Source organism: Hyaena hyaena, unplaced genomic scaffold (assembly GCF_003009895.1).
Source record: "Hyaena hyaena isolate Hyena2069 unplaced genomic scaffold, ASM300989v1 scaffold_4, whole genome shotgun sequence".
Taxonomy (NCBI): domain Eukaryota; kingdom Metazoa; phylum Chordata; class Mammalia; order Carnivora; family Hyaenidae; genus Hyaena; species Hyaena hyaena.
Genome location: NW_024080636.1, coordinates 9,223,557 through 9,244,517, shown reverse-complemented (window position 1 = coordinate 9,244,517; position 20,961 = coordinate 9,223,557). Strand labels below are relative to the sequence as shown.

The following is a 20,961-nucleotide window of genomic DNA, read 5'->3' as shown; positions in this document are numbered from 1 at the left end:
AGATACCATTTTGTTTTCTTAAGACTTTATTTTTGGGGCACCTGGGTAGCTCAGTCAGTTAAGCATCCAACTCTTGGGTTTGGCTCAGAACATGATCTCGCATTCATTAGATCAAGCCCCTAGTCAGGCTCTGTGCTGACAGTGTGGAACCTGCTTGAGATTCTTCCTCTACCTCTCTCTGCCCCTCCCATGTGCTCGTTCTCCTTCTCTGTCTCTTGAAATAAATGAACTTTTTAAAAAAGGATTTGTTTTTAAGTAATCTCTACACCCATGTGGGGTTTGAACTTAACAGCCCTGAGATCAAGAGTCATGTGGCCTCCTGACTGAGTCAGCCAGCTGCACTCCCGGTATAATGTCTTTAATTATTCAGAATATTTTTACCAATTCAGAATATGTATAATTCTTTAATTTGTAAGCCTAAGTTTTATTAGAGAAAATAATAAGGTAAAACAAATTTTAGAAAGTGTCCCTACTCTACTCAAAATGAGAAACAAACTATTTTTAAGGGCATTTTTAGTGTGCAAAGAATTTCCATTTATTACAACCAGCTTTAGAAAATTTTTACTTAGAAAAAAAATTTTTTTTGCTTAGAAATGTTTGCAATTTTTTTGGCTATGTACTTGAAAGTTTTTTATATTTTGTAAACTGCCTTTTAAAAATGTTCTTGGGATTGCTTCTCAGCCTTTTGGCTAAGATCAAGTGTAGTATATGTTCTTATCAGTTTAAAAACATTCTTGGGGGCACCTGGGTGGCTCAGTCAGTCCAGCGTCCAACCCCCGATTTAGGCACAGGCCATGATCTCATGGTTCATGGGTTCAAGCCCCACTTGGGGTTCTCTCTCCCTCTCTCTCTGCCTCTCCCCTGTTTCTGCTCTCTCTCGCTTTCTCTATCTCTCTCAAAATAAATAAACTTTAAAAATAAATAAATAAGTAAGTTCTATAATTCATTTTCTACCAAAAGTTATATAATTCCTTCTATCTAATAAAATATTCTCCTTTCTCACAATATTCACTTAGCACTTACTATGTGCTATTGTAGGGTTAGGATTGAATAGAGATATCAAATAGAGATGCTCCTTCATTAAAAGAAGAAGGTAGGGGGGCAGAAACAGACATCCAGATGACTAATTATAATTTAAATATATAAATTAAAACACATTTTAATTTTATATTAAAACTGTAATCCAGCCAGTGCTGATAATGGTGTGTTTCAAGTACTGGGGAGGGAGAGAGAGGAAAGAGAGGCTGACTGCTTGGGAGGCAAGTGAGGCTCTGAACGGAGCATTAGGGAAGGAGTTCAGATTGGACAGATGAGGTAGGGATGCTGGAGGTAGAGAGGAGGGCAGTTCTGTAGAAGAGATCGCCCAATGTGTGTGTGCCAGTGAGGGAAAGTGGGGCACAGGGAGCAAGATTAGCACATGAGGATCACAAGAGGGCAGGCCAGAGAAGAGGCTGGAAAGGTGAGAAGAAGGGTCTTCAATATCAACCTATGGAGTTTGACCTTTCTTTTCTTATCTTTTCTTTTCTTTTCTTTTGTTTCTTCTCTTATTTAGATAATAGTTAGCCATTTGGGATTTCAAGGAAGACACTTGTATTTTAGAAAGATACCTCTAGTAACCAAGGAGGGATGGTTTGGAGAGGGGTGACTAGTGGAAGGATCAATCATGAAGCTTTGCAAAAGTAAAAGTTAAAAAAGAACTAGCCTTAACTTTGTCTTGGCACTGAGAACAAGAAGGAAATAGCAGATTTCTGTGATAGAATCTCTTGATTTGTAAGAGTTCTTTACGTATTAAGACTATAAAGTCTGGGGCATCTGGGTGGCTCAGTTGGCTGAGCTTCCGTCTTCGGTTCAGGTTATGATCTCTCAGGTTTGTGAGTTCAAGACCCATATTGGCCCACTGCTGTCAGCATGGAGTCCACTTTTGAATTCTCTGTTTCCCCTCTCTCTCTGTTCCTCCCCTGCTTGCAGATGCTCTCTCTCTCTCTCAAAATAAATAAATAAACTTAAAAAAAGATTTAAAAAAGAAAGAAAATCTTTCCCTAATCTGAGACTAGTGAAATATTTACTTATATTTTCTCCTACTTTTCTTTGTGTTCCTTTTTTAAAAAGTTTTTTTAAAGTTTATTTATTCATTTTGAGAGAGACAGAGACAGTACAAGTGGGGGAGGGGCAGAGAGAGAAAGAGAAAAAGTCCCACGCAGGCTCCGTACTGCCAGCGCAGAGCCCAACACAGGGCTCGAACCTAAAAACGGTGAGATCATGACCTGAGCCTAAACCAAGGGATAGACCCACTGAGCCACCCAGGTGCCCATGATTATCGAAATTTTTAAGAGGACGGGGGCGCCTGGGTGGCTTAGTCGGTTAAGCGTCCGACTTTTGCTTGGGTCATGATCTCGCGGTTCGTGGGTTCGAGCCCCGCGTCGGACTCTGTGCTGACAGCTCTGAGCCTGGAGCCTGTTTCAGTCTGTGACTCCCTCTCTCTCTGACCCTCCCCTGTTCACGCTGTCTCTCTCTCTCTCCCAGAAATAAATAAAAATTTAAAAAAAAGAAAGAAAGAAAGAAATTTTTAAGAGGACGAATGAAGCATCTCTCTGAAATAGGAGTTGTTAGGAGTTTCTCAAATAGACAAGTGATAGGCAAGGCTTTCAGACAGAAAGAACAATTTGTGCCGAGGAACAAAAGTGTAAGAAAGTTGGTTGGATTTAATGTTAAACTACTATAGAATAAACTACAAGTGGAATTGGTAGAGAATAAATTTAAATGAATCATTTGAGGTCAAATCATGAAAGACTTTGTGTACCACACTAAGAAGCCATTCTGTAGTCAACAGGGGAATAATTGAAGAAAGCTAAGCAGAAGAATGATCAAAAAAAAAAAAAAAGATTTATAGAAAGGTTTTAGAAAGATTATATAACAGTGTGGAAGAGCTGGGAAGCTACCTCAGCAATGACCTCACAGATAAATATCAACAAATACAGCATTGGTGGTATAGTGGTGAGCAAAGCTGCCTTCCAAATACATGAAATGATAAGCCACTGTGAGTGAAAGTCCACAGAATCAAGAGTCAGCATATTTAGACCTCTGAGGACTGTAGATGATGTCAGATGCAGAGTGCAAATAGCTACATATAAAATGGCTAAAGAAGTATAGTTGCAGTTACAAAGATGAGTATAAAAGAAACTAAAGAATAGACAGACTTGAAAAAACAACAAATGGAGCCTCTTAAAAGAAAAAGTATAATTGTGAGATTGAAATCAATGACAGTTGAAGAAATGATTAATTGCAGAATGATGCATCAAAAAGGGGTAAAGAAAGTAAAAATATGAAGAGATTATGAGACTTAGGATATAGACCAAGAAGGTCTAACATATATCTTAATTGGGATCTCAGGGGAAAAAAGACATTAGAGACAAAAGAATAATGACAATACCTAATAATATAATGTCTGAATTTTCCAGAACTGATGAAAAATTGAATCACAGATGCAAGAAACAAAATACATCTTAAGCAAAATAAGATTATATCCATACCTAGACGCATAATAGTGAAACTGCAGAACACCAAAGACAAAGATCAAAACTACAGGAAACCAGAGGAAAAAAGAGATCAAAAGAGTCACAATTGGAGTGAACTTTGAACAATAATCGTGAGAACCAGAACTTAATGGAATAATATCTAAATGTCATAAAAACACTATTGACCCAGAATTATGCATCCAGCAAAATTATCTTTCGGTAATGAGGGAAAATTAAAGACATTTGCAAATGAACAAAACCCGACAATATTTGTCACAAAGAGACCTGCTTTAGAGGAATTACTAAAAGTTTTACTTAAGTAAAGGGAATATGATCTCAGAAGGAAGGTCTGAAATTCATGGGGCAAGGGGAAACAAATAAAATGTTAAACATGAAGGTAAATCCTATGAATAATTCATTAAGTACATTTTCTCCCTTCCACATTACTTCCTGTGACAGTGTTGCTAAATCTTCTCCCACCACATAGCAAGTATCCCCTCTCCTCTAGTTTCCAATAAGAGTTTCCTCACTTCTCTGTAAATCCTTATTGGCAACCTCCTCAAACTCCAAACTCCTACGAACAGTGTGTTCAAGACACTTTAATCTTTCACTAATGCTTTCCTCAAAATCCTTACAGCGTTTTCAGCTCCCGTCCCCTGAAACACTCCAGAGCTACTCCTACATTTCAGGGTTTTGTTACAGGAGCACTGTACTCAAGCATCAAAATCTGTATTAGTTAGCTACTACTTCATAACAAGTTAACCCAAATTTAGCAACTTAAAACAAAAAGTATTTATTATCACACAGTTTCTGAAGATCAGGAATCTGGGAGTAGCTAAGCTGGGTGGTTCTGGATTTGTATTTTATGAGTTTGCAGTCAGAGTGTTGGCCATCATTTCAATCTCCAGATATTTAACCAAAGGCTGGAGAATCTCCCTCCAAGCTCACATAGCTGTTGGCAAACGGCTTTCTATGTGGCCTCACCAGAAGGCTGTTCGTGACATAACTTCTCCCAGAGCACTTACATGTAATATAAGATAGTATAATACGATATACACACACGGAAGCGCCCAAGACAGAAGGTACAGTCTTTTATAAGCTAATCTTAGAAATGACACACCATCACTTCTGTCATAATTTACTTGTCACGTGGACATCCTCTAGTACAGTGTGAGAGAGAACTACATAGGGTGTGATTACCAGAAGACAGAAACTACTAGGGTCAACTTGGAAGCTGGCCACCACACTGAGGCAGAACATCTAAAACACATATTATTGGAAATAATAAGGCTTAGCAAGGTGGCTTGCATGTAAGATCAGTGTACAAAAGCTAACTGCATTTTTGTATACCAGCAACAAATAATTAGAACACATTTTTTAAAGGCATCTACAACAGCAGCACACAAACATGCACATGCATAGACACAGCTAAGAATTAATTCCCCTGGAAGAAATCTAACAAGAAATGTTTAAAGCCTATATGCAGAAAATTATAAAACTTGACTAACAGATACTAAAGATCAAAGTAAATGGAGCTATAGCTACATTCATGAATAGAAAGACTTACAATAATGTGTCTATTCTCCCCAGAGTTCATCATTTACTTTAAAGTAGTTTTAGTGAAAATCCTAATAGGGTTTGTCATGGAATTTGACAAGTTTATTCTAAAACATTTATGAGAGACTTAAGACCCAAAAATGGCTAAGATATTTCTGAGAAAGACAAGGACAGAGGATTCACCCTACCATTACCAAGACTTATTATAAAACTATATAGTTATTACAATGTCATATTGGCTTAGGAATCGACAGCTTGACCAACACAATTCAACAGAGAGTCCAGAAACAGACACACACATACACACAGGCACACACACACACTCACATATTCACACACACACACAAACATAGATATGTGCACCCATAATATACACACTCTCATACACACTCATGTAAACACACACTCTCACATATACATAGACACACATAGCATGCTCATGCACACATATGTACACACATACACACTCAGAAAAGGTTTTGTATATAACAGGTGAAATGACAGATCAGTGGAGGAAAGAACAAACCATTTATTTCTTAAGAAGGAATTATTTAATAAGTAAGCTGAAGAAATTGGTTATCAATAAGAATAAAAATTAAAAATTGATCCCTACGCACACATACACACAATAACTTCAGAATAATGGCTTAGGTGTCAAAAATGTTTAAAATTTGGAAAGAAAATAGGGGACAATATCTTGTGACTTTGGGGATGGAACAAAATTGCCTAAACAAGAGGCAAAAATGCTAAACATAGAATAAAAGATTGATAAGTTAAACTACATTAACGTTAAGAACTTCTGTTCATCAAAAGGTAATTTAAATGTCACCTTTTTGGGGCGCCTGGGTGGCTCGGTTAGTTGAGCATCTGACTTTGGCTCAGGTCATGATCTTGAGGTTTGTGGGTTCCAGCCCCACATTGGGCTTTGACAGCCCAGAGCCTGCTTTGGATTCTCTGTCTCCCTCTCTGCCCTTCCCCCACTCACTCTCTCTCAAAAATAAATAAGCATTAAATTTTTAAAAAATAAGTAAACAAATAAAAGTAAATGTCACCTTCTCAGTGAAGTGTTTCCCAGCCGCCCTTCTTGAAACTGCAAATCCTTTTTCCCTGGCACTCTCAATCCTCCTTCACGGATTTATTTTTCTCCTAAGCACTTATTACTTTCTTTTTTAAAAAAATTTTAACATTTTTATTCATCTTTTGAGAGACAAAGAGAGACAGAGCACAAGCAGGGGAGGGGCAGAGAGAGAGATACACACAGAATTTGAAGCAGGCTCCAGGGTCTGAGCTGTCAGCACAGAGCCCAGTGCAGGGCTTGAACCCATGAACCTCGAGATCATGACCGGAGCCTAAGTCTGCTGCTTAAATGACTAAGCCACCCAGGCGACCCAGCACTTATTACTTTCTAACATACTATATATATTTACTTATTGTCATTTTTTAAATGTTTATCTACATATTTGAGAGAGAAAAGTGCACATGTGCACAAGCGTGCAAGTAGGAGAGGGGCAGAGAGAGGGAGAGATTCCCAGCTCCACGATGTCAGTGCGGAGCCCGACTGGGTGCTCAATCTCACGAACTGTAAGATGATGCTCTGAGCTGGGGCTCCTGGGTGGCTTAGTCGGTTAAGCGTCCGACTTTCCCTTGGGTCATGATCTCGCGGTTCGTGGGTTCGAGCCCCGTGTCGGGCTCTGTGCTGACTGCCAGCTCGGAGCCTGGAGCCTGTTTCAGTCTGTGACTCCCTCTCTCTGACCCTCCCCTGTTCACGCTGTCTCTCTCTCTCCTAGAAATAAATAAAACATTTAAAAAAAAAAAAGATGATGATCTGAGCTGATCAAGAGTTGGAAGCTTAAGCAACTGAGTCACAAGCACCCCTACTTATTGTTATTTATTATATAATGGTCATGAGGCTAAGACTTTTTGACATTTTTTCTCACCACTCTGTCCCCAGGACCTAAATAGATGCTGACCCATACTAGGTGTTTAATAGATATTTTTAAAGTGAATGAATATGTTTTAGCTCCCCGATTTTTTATGCATTTTAAGAAAGCTGTATCTTAAGCTTTCTTTTTCACAGCAGAAAAACTAAATTTTAATTGGGCACATATACTTATGCACATCTAGGAGTCCCACAGAGGTAGGAGACTCAGAAGGCAGCAACTTGACTGCAGTTTATTTATCTTCCTGAGCTAAAGGAAAGGGAGTTTGGGATTTCTAAGGGGAAAAGGCAGCTCACAGGAAGGTAAGAAGAGTGAATGTTTGGTTAACCAAGGTTGCCCTGACCTAGAGATTGTATCTTAAGCTTTTTGACATCATCTTTTTCTAGTACAGTGCTAGGTATTGGAACATGATCATTTCCTGTGGAACCTACTTAAATGGCAAAATGAGGAAAGTGTGGTATGTTTTAAATTTGTAATTGATAATAGATAACACCCTCTCTACCATAGTGGTCCTTCATTTGCTGTTTTTCTGATTATTTTGGTTTTGTCGGTTTGTTTTTCTTTAGAGCTCTCTGGCAGAGAGCTGGCATACTTTTCAGCATGTTATCGCCATTGATCCATATAACAGTCTTCCCTTATTTGTTTACATTCCTTTATTTCCATGTCTTTGTTTTTGTATGTCACTTGTTTTATATTATGTATAAGGTTTCAGATTTTAGTTTTTTATTCTTTTTGATTATTTATTTTGAGAGAAAGAGAGAGGGAGTGGGGGAGGGGCAGAGAGAGAGGGAGAAATTCTCAAACGTGTCAGCAGGGCTTGAACTCATGAACCGTGAGATTATGACCTGAGCTGAAACCAAGAGTCAGATGCTTAACCAACTGAGCCACCCAGCTGTCCCCTTACATCTTAAATTTAAAAAGAAAAATTTTAGGTGAGGGGCACCTGGGTGGCTCAGTCAGTCAGTTGACTGACCAGCTCTTGATTTCAACTCAGCTCATGATCCCAGGGTTGTGGGATCAAGCCCCATACTGGGCTCCATGCTGAGTGTGGAGCCTGCTTAAGATTCTCCTCTCTCTCTCTCTCTCTCTCTCTCTTTCTCTCTCTCTTTCTCCTCCCCTCCCTCTCTCTGACTCACTCTGTCTCTTTTAGAGAAAAGTTTGAATTTAAATAGAAAACATAGAAACATCTTAATAGAAACATCTCAAATTTAAATAGAAAAGTTTAGATGAGGGGTACCTGGGTGGCTCAGTCAGTTAAGCATCCGACTCTCGGTTTAGGCTCGTCATGTTCTAACAGTTTTGTGAGTTTGAGCCCTGCATCAGGCTCTATGCTGACAGTGCAGAGCCTGCTTGGGATTCTCTCTCTCTCTCTCTCTCTCTCTCTCTCTCAGTCTCTTTCTCTGCCTCTCCCCGACTCACACTGTCTCTGTCTCTCTCAAAGATAATTAAACTTAAGAAAAAGTAGGTGAAATCCATATACCATATAACTAACCATTTTAAAGTATACATTCAGTGGCATTTAATACATTCACAGTGTCATACAGCCACCAAATCTATCTAGTTCAAAATATTTTCATCATTCAAAAAAGACTATGTGGGGCACCTGGGTGGCTCAGTCTGTTAAGTCTCTGACTCCTGGTTTCAGCTCAGGTCATGATCTCAATTCTCATGAATCCAAGCCCTGAACTGGACTCTGTGCTGACAGCACGGTGGCTGGTTCAGATTCTCTCTCCCTTTTACTCTGCCTCTCCCACATGTGGGCTCACACTTTCTCTCTCTCAAAATAAATAAGTAAACTTAATAAAAAAAAGACTCTTTGTACCCCAGCCAGTCACCCCCATACGCCTCCATCCTCAACTCTTGGCAACCACCAATCTGTTTTCGGTCTCTATGAATTTACCCATTCTGGATACTTCATATAAATGAATCATATAATATGTGAATCCAGTTTGTTTCTGGCTTATTTTTCTTAGCATAATATTTTCAAGGTTCATCAATATTATAGAATATATTAGTACTTTATTCCCCTCTATGGTTGAATAATTATCTGATTGTATGGATATATCATATTTTCTTTATCTATTCATCCTTTGATTGATTTTTGGGTTGTGTACACCTTTTAACTATTGTGACTAGCACTGCTGTGAGCATCTGTATGCAAGTATGTGTTTGAGTGCCTGTTCTCAGTTGTTTGGAAAATTACCTAGAAGTGGAATTTATGTCTAGCTTTCTGAAGAAGTTCAAACTGTTTTACACAATGATGCACCATTTTACAATCCTCCCAACAGTATACAAGGGTTTCAATTTCTCCACATCCTTACCAACACTTGTTATTTTCCAGGGTTTAAAAAAAATTATTGGTGGGGCGCCTGGGTGGCTCAGTCAGTTGAGCGTCTGACTTTGGCTCAGGTCATGATCTCACGGTTCGTGGGTTCGAGCCCCGCGTCGGGCTCTGTGCTGACAGCTCAGAGCCTGGAGCCTGTTTCAGANAAGACCCTCTAGGAAATCTCAAAGACAGTTTTAGATGCAAAAAGTATCGCCTAAAGTTGGATTTTGGAAAGACAAAAAGCAAAAGTTCTTAGGAGAGCTGTACATCTAAGGTAGGGATTGGATCATGGGTGCCTGTGACACAACATTTTACTTCTGATTTCGAAGCAATAGTAAAATAGGTAAAAATAAACATAGAAGGTAATATGATTGTAAGGAACCTTAGTTCCTTCCTAAGTGAGAAGCTTTTGTTTTCTTAAACCAATAAGGATAGAATAAAAACCAAGACAGAAACACAGAAGGTTTATTCTGTTACAACACAGAATCTTGGGGAGCCTGGGGGGTTCATCAGTTAAGCGTTGACTCTTGATTTCAGTTCAGGTCATGATCTTGCGGTTTCGTGAGTTTGCGCCCCACATTAAGCTCTGTGCTGGCAGCATGGAGCCTGCTTGGGATTTTGTCTCCCCCTCCCCCCCTCTCTCTTCCTCCCTCACTCACCCTGTCTCTGTCCCTCTCAAAATAAATAAATAAACTTAATAAAAGCATGGAATCTTTGCTATCTAGGCAGATTACACAGAAAGTAAAGCATAACATTTTAAAACCTCATATTAAGAGCAGACCAACGATCTGAGAAAATTTTCTCATTTTAACAGAGATAAAAACAAATTCTAGTTTTGCATCAGCATAATATCTGATACTAAAGTCTTTTTTGTAATCTTCTAAATAAGCCCACCAAACCTTAGCAAGCTTTGCTCACAACAAATAAAAGTTCTTTTCCACAAATCTTCTAAAAGACTTTTTAAAAAAAAATATTTTGTTTATTTCTAGGAGAGAGAGAGAGAGAGAGACAGCGTGAGCAGGGGAGGGTCAGAGAGAGAGGGAGTCACAGACTGAAACAGGCTCCAGGCTCTGAGCTGGCAGTCAGCACAGAGCCCGACGCGGGGCTCGAACCCACGAACCGCGAGATCATGACCCAAGCGAAAGTCGGACGCTCAACCGACTAAGCCACCCAGGCGCCCCTAAAAGTGGCTATCTTAAAACCTCTCTGCACCACTAATTTAAGACAACCATGCTAGACTAAGTTGTTTCATACTAGTTTATTCAGGATTTCTGTTTTCACTTGTCAATAGATTTTATGTACTTCTCACATGCTTCTTCATTAATTTATCCAGTTCTGAAGGATTACTGAGTATTACTTTGATCAGCCAACCATCTTCATAACAAGATTTGTTGACAAGTCCTGGATTTTCTGCAAGAGCTTCATTAATTTCAGTTACTTCCCTTGACAGAGAATAGAGTTCACCGGCAGCTTTCACACCTTCCAAAGCACCAGACTCCTCTTGTTTGTTCAGTTTTGTCCCAGCACCAGGCAGGCTACAGTACATGACACCCCCCCAAAGCTTCCTGTGCAAAATTGCTGATTCCCACTTGTTCCCATACCATTTTCTGTTGTCATCCATTCATGTTTGTCTGTGAATTTACGCCTAGAGAGTAGAGCAGAACCTGTGCTCAGTGTGCGGACAGTGCCTGCCCTCAGCCTCCAGGGTCCCGGGAGCCCACTTGCTCTGCACCCCTCCTAGGGCCATGTTCCTCCCCTTTTATTAATGTGATTCATTACACTGATTGACTTTCTGATACTCAACCATCCTTGAATTTCTTTTACAAATTCTACTCGATCATACCATACTATTTTAACACATTGTTAGGTTTGGTTAGTTCATGTTATGTTTAGAGTTTTATATCTATATTGGTATGAAATAGACCTATATTTTTTTCATACAATCTTTGATTTTAGAACAAACCAGCTTATGGAAAATTATGTATTTATTTTTGTTTATCTCTGTTCTCAAATTTTCTATAATGTAAATAGAATGCTTCTATATCCATAGAGCAAGATTATCACTCTTCTTTTTCTAATTTCTGGAATCACTCGTATTATGTAAGAATTAACTGTTATTTCAAAGTTTGTGGAATTCATCTCCAATACCATCTGGGGCCTGAGATTTGGGAGGTACAGCTTCACCAATTATGTTTAAAATGTTGATTGGTCTGTTTTGCCACAGGTGGAATTAGCCTGTGGCTGTAAACTCCAGGCCCACCTTGGTCCCCTTACCATATGGCTCAGCTGGCCCTTTCGTCATCACTCCTGTACTCCCTGCCTACCTTCCAGGCCCTCAAAACAAATTCACTTACTACACCCCTAAGTGATGTCCTTCCCTCTCCTACCCCAGATTTTTGGAACACGTAATCTTCATCCTTTGAACCTTGCTTTGTTTGTTTGTTTATAGAATGCACACGTGTATGAGCGGGGGGGCGGGGGGGTAGAGACAGAGGGAGCAAGCAGAGAGGGGAATCCCAGTCAGGCTCCACACCAGCGTCGTGGAGCCCGAACTGGGGCTCAAGCCCATGAACCGTGAGGTCATGACCTCAGCTGAAAGCAAGAGTCAGGCGCTTAAGTGACTGAGCCACCCAGGTGCCCCACGTCTTGGCTGTTTTTTCTTTCTGCATGAGGGTTTAGCCCTCCCCAGCATGTTAGTACAGTGTGTTAGGTGAGCCCTAGTTGGCTTCTTAGAACATCTGCTGTTTAGGCTTTTCCAGAGGTTATGACTTTGGGTTTGCTAATGTTCAGGCCTTACCAAAAGCTCTCAGAGAGAGCCTGCCCTTACCATCTGGTTCAAAGTGAGACTCCTCCTACCCCGTTTCTCTGTCTCCGTGCCTGCTGCTTATTGCCACACAGCACCCTTCCCAAGGGTGCTGTCATTGTCGTGTATGTTTATTCCGCCTCCTCCCACGGCCCCCAGAATAGACACTTCGTGAAGGCCGGTGTGTCTGTCTTGTTTCTTGCTGTATTGCCAGGAGGCCAGGAGCGCCTTAACAAAATGCCAGCACAGAGGTGTTCAATAAGTACTGAATGAATGAAAAACTCAAGAGGTGCATATTTCTGGAGGATCTTCTGGTGATCATGAGTTCTTCCTTTTCTATGCATTCTGAATTTTCTTCCTTGCATCAAATCAAAGAGGGCTTTGCTCTTGATATAGTGTTTTGGTGTCTCATTGAATTACCTTTTCTAAACTGTGCTTTGGCAGTATGCCAGCTTTCTTTTACCAGTGATTACAACAATAGACATGGAAGAATCACTTTGTATTTAAAGTAGGGATGTTGTCAAAGACATTTCCAACTATACTATATGCTTCTCATAGAATATACCTATAGGAAAATTTTTTCTTAGGATAAAAGTGTGTAATTAAAAAAAATTTTTTTTTATATCTTTATTTTTGAGAGAGAGAGAGAGAGAGCACAAGCGAGGGAGGGGCAGAGAGAGAGGAAGACACAGAAGCAGGCTCCAGGCTCTGAACTGTCAGCACAGAATCCAATGTGGGGCTTGAACCCACAAATCGCAAGATCATGACCTGAGCCAAAGGCGGACACTTAATGGACAGAGCCACCCAGGCATCCCTGTTGTTGTTTTTTTAATGTTTATTTATTTATGTGAGAGAGAGAGTATGTGTGTGAGCAGGGGAGGGGCAGAGGGAGAGGGGGACACAGGATCCAAAGCAGGCTCCACGCTGACAGCATCGAGCCCAATGTGGGGCTCAAATTCAGGAACCGTGAGGTCATGACCTCAGCTGCAGTTGGACACTCAACCGACTGAGCCACCCAGCTGTCCTTCATGGGTTTGTTTTTATTTTATGGTCACCGAGTCTTAAATCCGAGCATGTTTTCTCTACTTTGGCCTTAGGAAATTCAGAGCTAGAATTCCAACTGCTGTGTGGAACCATATGAGACTCATTTCTGCAAGCTTTTTTTCCCCTTCTGAATTTTTATTTCTTACCTACTCTAACTCTTTGCCCTGAATATCTCTATTTATTCTATGGTAAGGGTTTCTCCTGTCTTGAACACCATAATCTGTGCTAGGCATTTTACATACATCAGCCATTTAACCATGGCAAGCTGTGAGATTGGGGTGTTGTGCGTCCTTTACAAATGAGGTTGGTAAATTTAAGTCACTTGTTTCTGGTCACACGGGTAGCAAGTAGAGAGAGCCAGAAAGCACACTGCTCTGACTCCCGGGTGCGTGCTGCACCCACTGTCCAGCAGTCTGTAAGGATGGTCTCCTTTTTAAGATCCTCGTCCCTGGGCACCAATCCCAAGATGCTAGAGAAGACCTTCTCTGCGTTGTGGGACAGGCCAGCGATCTCCATTTTAAAAGGTGTCCCAAGTGACTCTCATGCATCCAAAAGCTCAATAATCTTATACAAGCTGTATAACTGTATGCCCTCTGTTAAGATACTGCACATAGCTTTTCCAACAATTTTCCCCTAACCAAACATGTCATTTTCTGTAAAACATCAAGTCTGTCGTGCTGCTGACCTTGGTTGTATGTACCTATTCTTGTGCTATTATTATTATGATTTATTCACCTATCTCCTCTTTGGTTAATTTCCTTGAGGACCTAGTTCTCCAAAGTGTCCAGTATGTTTTAGCCCACCAAAGAGCAGTTTTCAGGGGGAGATATATGTACTGTGGTTGGCTGTCATGCGGAAGGGAGATGAGCTTTGTTTTCTGTAACGATAGAGGGTCGAACCACCCCAGTGTGGTGGGTGCTGCAGGGAGGTGAGGTTTCTCCACACTTCCACTGAATTTGTACAAGAAGCGTGTGTTCACCTATAGGCCCCGGGGATACTGCCCTTGAGTTGCTCTCGATGGGAAACAGCAATAAACTCAGTGCAGTGGTGAGCACCAAAGGACACCTAACGTGGGATGTGGCAAACCTTTCCACAAGGAAGAGTCCCTGCACTGGCCTTCATGATAGCACAGAGGTCCCGGATAGAAGGGGGCAGGCATCCAGGCCACTGTGCATAAGGCAGCATGAGGCTCAGGGCCTTGCAGGAGTACGAATAGTCAGTCCTGCTTGAGCATGTGAGCTTGGACAGGTGTTACGACCCCTCAGGGCTCACCCTGCAACCACGAACTGTAAACTGCAGATGGGTAAGGACCTGAGTTTGCTCTAATTTGTCCTAATATTTTATATCAGACTGGCCTCTAGTCTTAGCATCATGGGCTGATGTATCCAGAAGTTAACACTTGCATGAGATCAGGGAAGTAGTGCTCTGTGTAGGGAATTTTAATAGTGGCTTTTATGAACCCTATAACATGTAGCCTACCAGTTCTCTCTCCTCAGAGTAATTGGGTAACTCAGCGGGATCTAGACTCTGGGATGCTTAGCATGGTTGGAGGCATCTGGCCCTCCCTGGGGTGCTCAGAGCCACGGCCCCACTCTGTAGCCTGATCAGGGCCCATCTGGTTGTTGCAGTGCAAGCCACGTGGATGGCCTACGACATGGTGGTGATGCGCACCAACCCCACACTGGCGGAGTCCATGCGCCGGCTGGAGGATGCCTTCCTCAACTGCAAGGAGGAGATGGAGAAGAACTGGCAAGAGCTACTCAATGAGACCAAGCGCAAACAGTAGGCCCCCTGCCCATGCATGGCCACCATGCTGCCACCTGCCAGTGTGGAGAAACCCCTGGGGCACAGAGCCCTCTCTGTTTGGCAGAGTAACAGTAACCATAATATATAGCTGTATGAACCGTACTTGTTTTTCAATAAACTTATTTTTAAGAACAACCTGAGGACCCCTTTCCGTCCTACCCAGCAGCAAATCAAGCCTTGTGAGCGAAAAATGAGAATTATAACATGTAGATGCTTTCAATGAATTAAACATATTTAGTGCCAATAGCTCTAAGCATAGAATAAAAAGCAAAAATAGGGTCAGATAGGGACAAACCAGGACAGATGGTGGGACAGGCAGCAGTATTCAGTCAGATTTATTTACCTTCCTGTGATGGATTCCAAAATGGGTAAAGGGGACATTATCTCTCCATCCTGGGCACTGTGCCAGGCGCCCACAGGTGCCCTCGTGCCCTCACAGCTCTCCTGAGTAACAGATGTTCATGTTCCCCACCGCGCAGAGGAGAAGAATGGAATCCTATGTCTGGCTAAGTCCACAGCTATCAGGGGAGAGAGCTCAGGTGAAACCTGGGCCTCACAGAAGAACAGGGGATGGTGGGAAGTGAGGCTGGCTTCTGGAGGGGCAGAGCAGGGGTCGGGGGAGAGACCCCACAAGCCGCAGAGGGGCATGGGCCTAAGTGGTTACAGGCAGGGGCAGAACAGTTTCGCAGGCAGGGCTCTAGGCCTCTGGGGACCAGTTGCACAAAGGAGGGCTACAGGGTCTTTCCCAGGAGGAGCCAACCCGGCTCCCAAGGCCTGAGGCAAGGACATTTTCCTGGGGACCCTCTGTTCCTTGCTCCCCTGTCCCACTCCCTTACAGACCCTTGCGCAGCTTGGAGCTCGAGGGACAGAGCGCAGGGAGTGTGACTCTCTAGCCACCTCCTTCCTTGGCTCAGCAGTCACTCAACCCCTCCACAAGCCGAATCCTGGTCTCCAAGGTCTCTGGCTCGCAGAGCACCAGAGAGACCCACGCACAGATTTTTCCAGGCAGTGTGCAGTGCTGCAGAGAGGACGCCTGGCTCCTGGGAGCCCAGAGAAGGGGAGGAGGGTTAGGGGAGGAGGAGGAGCCCCTGGAGGAGGGGCTGTGAGCCAGCTGAGGCGTGAGGGCAAGAACTAAGTGGAAAAGGCAGTAAACAGCATGCTGTGGTGAGAAGGTTAGAAGCCGGCTAGGGATGCCCAGCAACCAGTTCACAGATGCAAGGAGCCTGAGCTCCCAGGGGGACAGGGCTCTTTCAGGGAAAGGGGTATGGAAGCGGGGTGATCATGAGCTTTATTAGAGCAGAAAAACAAAGCTGTCCCAGAAACAACAGCAGAAGGTTCTGCCAGGCATCTCCTGTGCTCCACTTGCCTCAGACCCCCAGGCCCAGGGTCTCCCTGGAGAGCAGCAGCTCAGAGAGCAGTTTGCAGGCGGCTGGTGGCAGGCAGAGTCAAGATGAATGGACAGAGGACCCCCTTACTTCCCAGAGGAAAGGGCTGCAACTCCCTGGCCTGGAACTGGGCAGTCCCCTCGGAGACTGTAAAGGTGGCGGTGACCTGGTGGTTGAGGCAGTAAATGGTGTTACCCAGCGTGGTGCACCGCAGCGGGAGCGGGTCCGGCAGCGGCAGGGAGGCGGCCCGGCTCCAGGAGCCGGTTACAGTGTTGTAGCGCATCACTGCGGCGCCCACACCCCGCAGCAGGTCGAATCGGTATAGGAAACCTCCCAACGCCACCATGTCGCTGGAACGCCGGTGGCTGGCACTGTAGGGGCATTCGTCCCACGCATCCTTCACGGGGCTGTACCTGAGCAAGCGGTAGAAGAGGTGGCCCCCGGTGACATAGATGTCCCCACGGCAGGCCACAGCCTCGTGTGCCACGGGGAAGGTGCCCGCAGGAAGGGGCGCACGCAAGGTCCAGGCGTCCGTGCGCGGGTCGTAGCGCTCCATGCTGTACAGGCACTCTCCACCAATGGCATAAAGAAGCCCATCCAGGGCCACCAGCTTGAGCTGGGCGCGGGCCTGCTGCATGGGCCGCACCTGGCTCCAGACGTTGGTCAGCGGGTCGTAGCAGAAGACCTCGCTGGAGCAGACGGCCGTGGCCCCGGAGCCGCGGATGCCCCCCGCCACGAACAGGTAGTTGTACATGGTGCAGAGGCCGCAGCCGCGCAGCGGGGCCGCCTCCGGCACCTGAGTCAGGGGCCGCCATGCGTTTTCTTGGGGGTCGAACACGTGCAGGTGCGTGCGAGCAGGCAGGGGTGCAGGCCCCGCTGTAGGAGCCTCCTCCCCACAGGGGCCCCTCGTGAGCCCCGAGCGGCTCACCTGGTAGAGGCTGGGCAGCACGAGGACCCCCAGAACCGCCTGGCCCCGGCCCGTCCGGAGGCTCAGGATGCGCTCCCGGTCAGCCCCGCTCAGCTGCCGGTAGAGGCCCGGGTCTCCCAGCACGTGCAGCAGGTTGTCGCTCATCAAGGCGTAGGTCTCCTGCGCCAGGCCGGGCTGCCCGTGCTGCTGGGCAGAGGCCAGTGCGTCCAGGCAGCTGCCCAGGTCCGGCCGCCGCCGGCGTCGAGCCGCTGCCGCCGGGGGCTCCCGGGCTAGCGGGCTGGGCTTCCGAGGCCCCGCGGCCTCCCCCCGGCTCCCGGGCCTCTGCAGAAGCACCGTGCGTTCTGGGGCCTCTCTCTGCTTTTCTGTGAGGACGACCCCGCTGCCCGCAGGGCAGGGCGTCTCCCCTGGAGCCGCGCCCGGGGCCGCCTGGCTGCCCTCCCGCCCAGAGCTCTCTGCTATTCCACACGTGCTGCGAATCCGTGGCCGGGGGACAGGCTGGGGGACCCCCCTGGCAGCGGGGGAGGGTGCAGGGCCAGGTGGCCTGGGCTCAGGGGACCGTGACGGGGCCCTGGGCATGGCAGCTCCAAGCAGCGGGGAGTCTGGGTGTTTCTCCTCCCCGCCATCTCCTCTGGGGCCTGAGGGCGGGTCTGGAGCAGGGGCCTCCCTGGTGCCCACGCTTCTCTGCGGCTGCTGACACCCAGCCCCTGGGGCCACTCCCCCTGAGGAGCCGCTCCTGGCCCCCGGGCTGGGGGCGGGCCCTGCGGGGGGAGAACCAGGCTCTCTGTTCTCAGGGGGTGGGTCAGTGCTGGGCTCTCTAGGGCTCCTGGGGGCCGCCCGCGGGGCTCCCCCTTGGAGTCGCTCCTGCCTGGGAAAAGGGTGACTCCTAAGAACCATGGAAATAAGGTTTTTCCAGCTGGATGAGCTCTGCGCCTCCTGGCGGTCCTCGCAGAGAGCCACGCTGGGCTCCCGGGACCTGGGCCTTGACTCAGCGTTTGGGGCGGGGGCGGGGGCGGGGGCGGGGGCAGGGGCGAGGGCTGGAGCTGGGGCTGCCCCAGAGGCTGGGGTTGGAGCTGGGGCTGCGGCAGGGGCAGGGGCTGGGGGGGCAGGCGCAGGGGCAGGGGGGGCAGGGGCTGACACTGACACCGCCCTGAGCAGTTCATCCCCGGCAGAACCTTGACTGACTCTGCGGGACCAAGAATCTGAAGGAGAGGAGGCGGGAAGAGTTGGGCCCGCGCGGGAGAGACCCCCGTAGGGATGTGCTGTGGGCGCGGAGGCCCCGGGTGGGACGGGCGTAGGGTCGCGCGGGGAGGGGGAGGCCGCGGAGGGTGCGGAGGGCGTCCCCCCGTCCAGGCCGCCCGCCCCCCGCCGGCCGCTCGGCACCCCCTGGCCTTGCCCGGGTTGTTTTCCCCCGCGCTCCTCCGCCCCGCGCCGCCCGGAGCCGGGGAAAGGGCGGCCTCCACAGCCGTCAGCCTTGACCGCGGCCCGCGGCCCGTGCGACGGGAGCGGGTGTCCGCCTGGCGTCCCCTCCGGCCGCGGGCCCGTGGAGCCTGGGGCCTGAGTGAAACTTCTGGCAACAAGGACTTCCCTCCTCTGCCACGGCCAGCCCTCCACGGAGGCCGGGGGTCCCGGAGACTCCCTGGGGGCCTGGGGCCCAGCCTCCCCGCCCTCCCGAGCTAGCTCTGAGGCCGGTGGGAGGCTCGCCCGGTGCCCCTCCGCTGTGCCCTCCGTCAAGGGCGCGGTCTGCGTGGCTCGTGCGGGGCGGCGGCTGCCCGCTGCGTCCACGGCGTCCCACACGCTCACCGCGGCGCCGCGGCCGAGGGGGCCCCGCTTTGGGAGGCGGCGGCTTCCGTCTCCTGAGCCTTGGTCCGCCTGCCACCGCCGGCCTCTTAGGCCTCTCCCCAGTGAGCCAGGTGGCCCTGCACCGTGTTGCCAGGGGCTGGCGTCCTGTTCTGCTGCGTGGACCACGGCCCGGTGAGCGGGCACCTTGGCTGGAACACCCCCTGCCTCCACTTGCCCTTCTGTCTCTCTGGCAGGGCTCCCGGGGGTGAAGTGGATCAGGAGGGGCCCGGATGCGCCCCCTACTTTGCTTCTACCCGGGACGCCGGTATCTGGCTTGAGAGGCTCCTTGCCTGTAGCTCGCGGGGCTTCCGGAGCCGCACGGCTGTGCTGCCGTCCCAAGGCCCCTCCGCTGGCCGCCTCGCCCGGCATCCTGAGTGGAGGTGCGGCCGCGGCAGCCAGACCACCTCCCCGGAGCTCTCGATCCTGGGCCCCTGCAGCCGGGCTCCCCTGGCCACGTCCTGGGGGGTCTGGCCGCCCCTGCCCGGCGCTGCGTCCCTCGGCGCCACCACTGGCCTTGGGCTTCAGGGGCAGGGCCGGCCTGGCTCCTGCAGCCTGAGAAGACTGGGCCCCGGGGGCTGTGGATGCAGGTCCCGCCGCCTCCTGCCCCTGCCCGGAGCCAAACCAGTGCAAGGCCAGCGCCGTGGCAGCCACCACAGCCAGCGCCAGCAGGGTGAGGACAGCGCTGTCCCAGTCATCCTCGCTGTCCCAGCCCCAGCCTGGGCCGTCGGGCTCCAAGGCGCCCTGGATCATGGTGCCGGCTGCAGGCTCAGCGCGAGGGCCCGGTCGCGGCTGGAAGCTCTGCTGCCCTCAGTCCTGCACGGGGCCTGGACTGCTGTCCCCGCCCACACGGCTGCCCAGTTAAGGTGGACCTGTGCTGGGGGACAGTCTCTCTGCCCAGCCTGGGGGGGGGGGGAGTGGGGTGTCTCTGCACCCTCGCCCGGACTGGGGGGTTGTCGGTAGAGCCCAGGGGGAGCTGTCGGGAGACGGCATAACGCACGAGGGCCGCTGCAGGCACACCAGGCCCTTCTCCCTTCCCACAGGCTCCAGTGGTGGATGGCATCGTTCCTCATCGCTGCTCTGGTGGCCCAGCCACCCTGCTTCTGCCTGCAGACCCGCATAGCCCACAGACCTCCACCCCGTTGTTCCAACGCCAAGCCCAAGTCCAGCCTCAGGGGCTCTGTTAGGGAAGAGTTACCCATAGGGAGATGCTATCTGTAGCTTCAGCAACATGATGCAGCCCTGATGAAATTACCAGAAACCCAAGAAGACAATTCCACTGTGGGCCAGTGGGGGAGGGGTGGGAGGGCACATGCTCCATGGTGCCAATCCTGCAGGCTGGTCTCAGACTGAGAGAGACCATGGAGAGTAGGGGGTCCTGACAGTAAGCTCTGCCTTAGAAAGTGCAGCCTCCTGGGGCACCTGGGGGCTCAGCTGGTTAAGCGTCCGACTTTGGCTCAGGTCATGATCTCACAGCTCGTAGGTTCGAGCCCCACGTTGGGCTCTGTGCTGACAGCTAGCCTAGAGCCTGGAGTCTGCTTTGGATTCTGTATCTCCCTCTCTCTGACCCTCCCCTGCTCGTGCTCTCTCTGACTCTCAAAAATAAATTAAAAAAACATTAAAAAAAAAAAAGAGAGAGAGAGAAAGTGCAACCTCCTGTCACCTTAAGTGTGAAGTGGAGACTTGCACTATTCTCTCCCAGGATGCATAGCGGTGCTTGAGAGGGCCCTCCTCCAGCACCTCTGGATTTCCCTTACCCTGAGTGCAGCAGAAATGGGATACTTTCCTAAAGGAATTTTTTAATCTGTCAAGAGGGAAAAA

General features: G+C 48.0%; 2 protein-coding genes and 1 pseudogene across 3 annotated transcripts in view; 2 read left to right on the top strand and 1 right to left on the bottom strand.

Annotated features, from left to right (window-relative positions):
* SYCE3 (synaptonemal complex central element protein 3) overlaps positions 1-15,126 on the top strand; it is a 28,360-nt gene extending 13,234 nt beyond the window's left edge. For both annotated transcript variants that reach the window (XM_039237303.1, XM_039237298.1), the window contains exon 3: positions 14,814-15,126. In XM_039237303.1, the coding sequence (XP_039093234.1) occupies positions 14,814-14,971 (158 nt within the window). In that variant the 3' untranslated portion in view covers positions 14,972-15,126. The remainder of the gene's footprint in view (positions 1-14,813) is intronic.
* Positions 670-778, top strand: LOC120235420 (annotated as a pseudogene).
* Positions 15,127-15,311: 185 nt separating the features above from the next.
* On the bottom strand, positions 15,312-19,893 carry KLHDC7B (kelch domain containing 7B). Its single transcript, XM_039237188.1, has 2 exons — positions 18,549-19,893; positions 15,312-18,398 (listed from the first exon to the last, which is right to left on the bottom strand). The coding sequence occupies exons 1-2, from the start codon at positions 19,891-19,893 to the stop codon at positions 16,399-16,401; spliced, it is 3,345 nt and encodes a 1,114-aa protein (XP_039093119.1). The 3' UTR covers positions 15,312-16,398.
* Between the last annotated feature and the right edge of the window lie 1,068 nt (positions 19,894-20,961).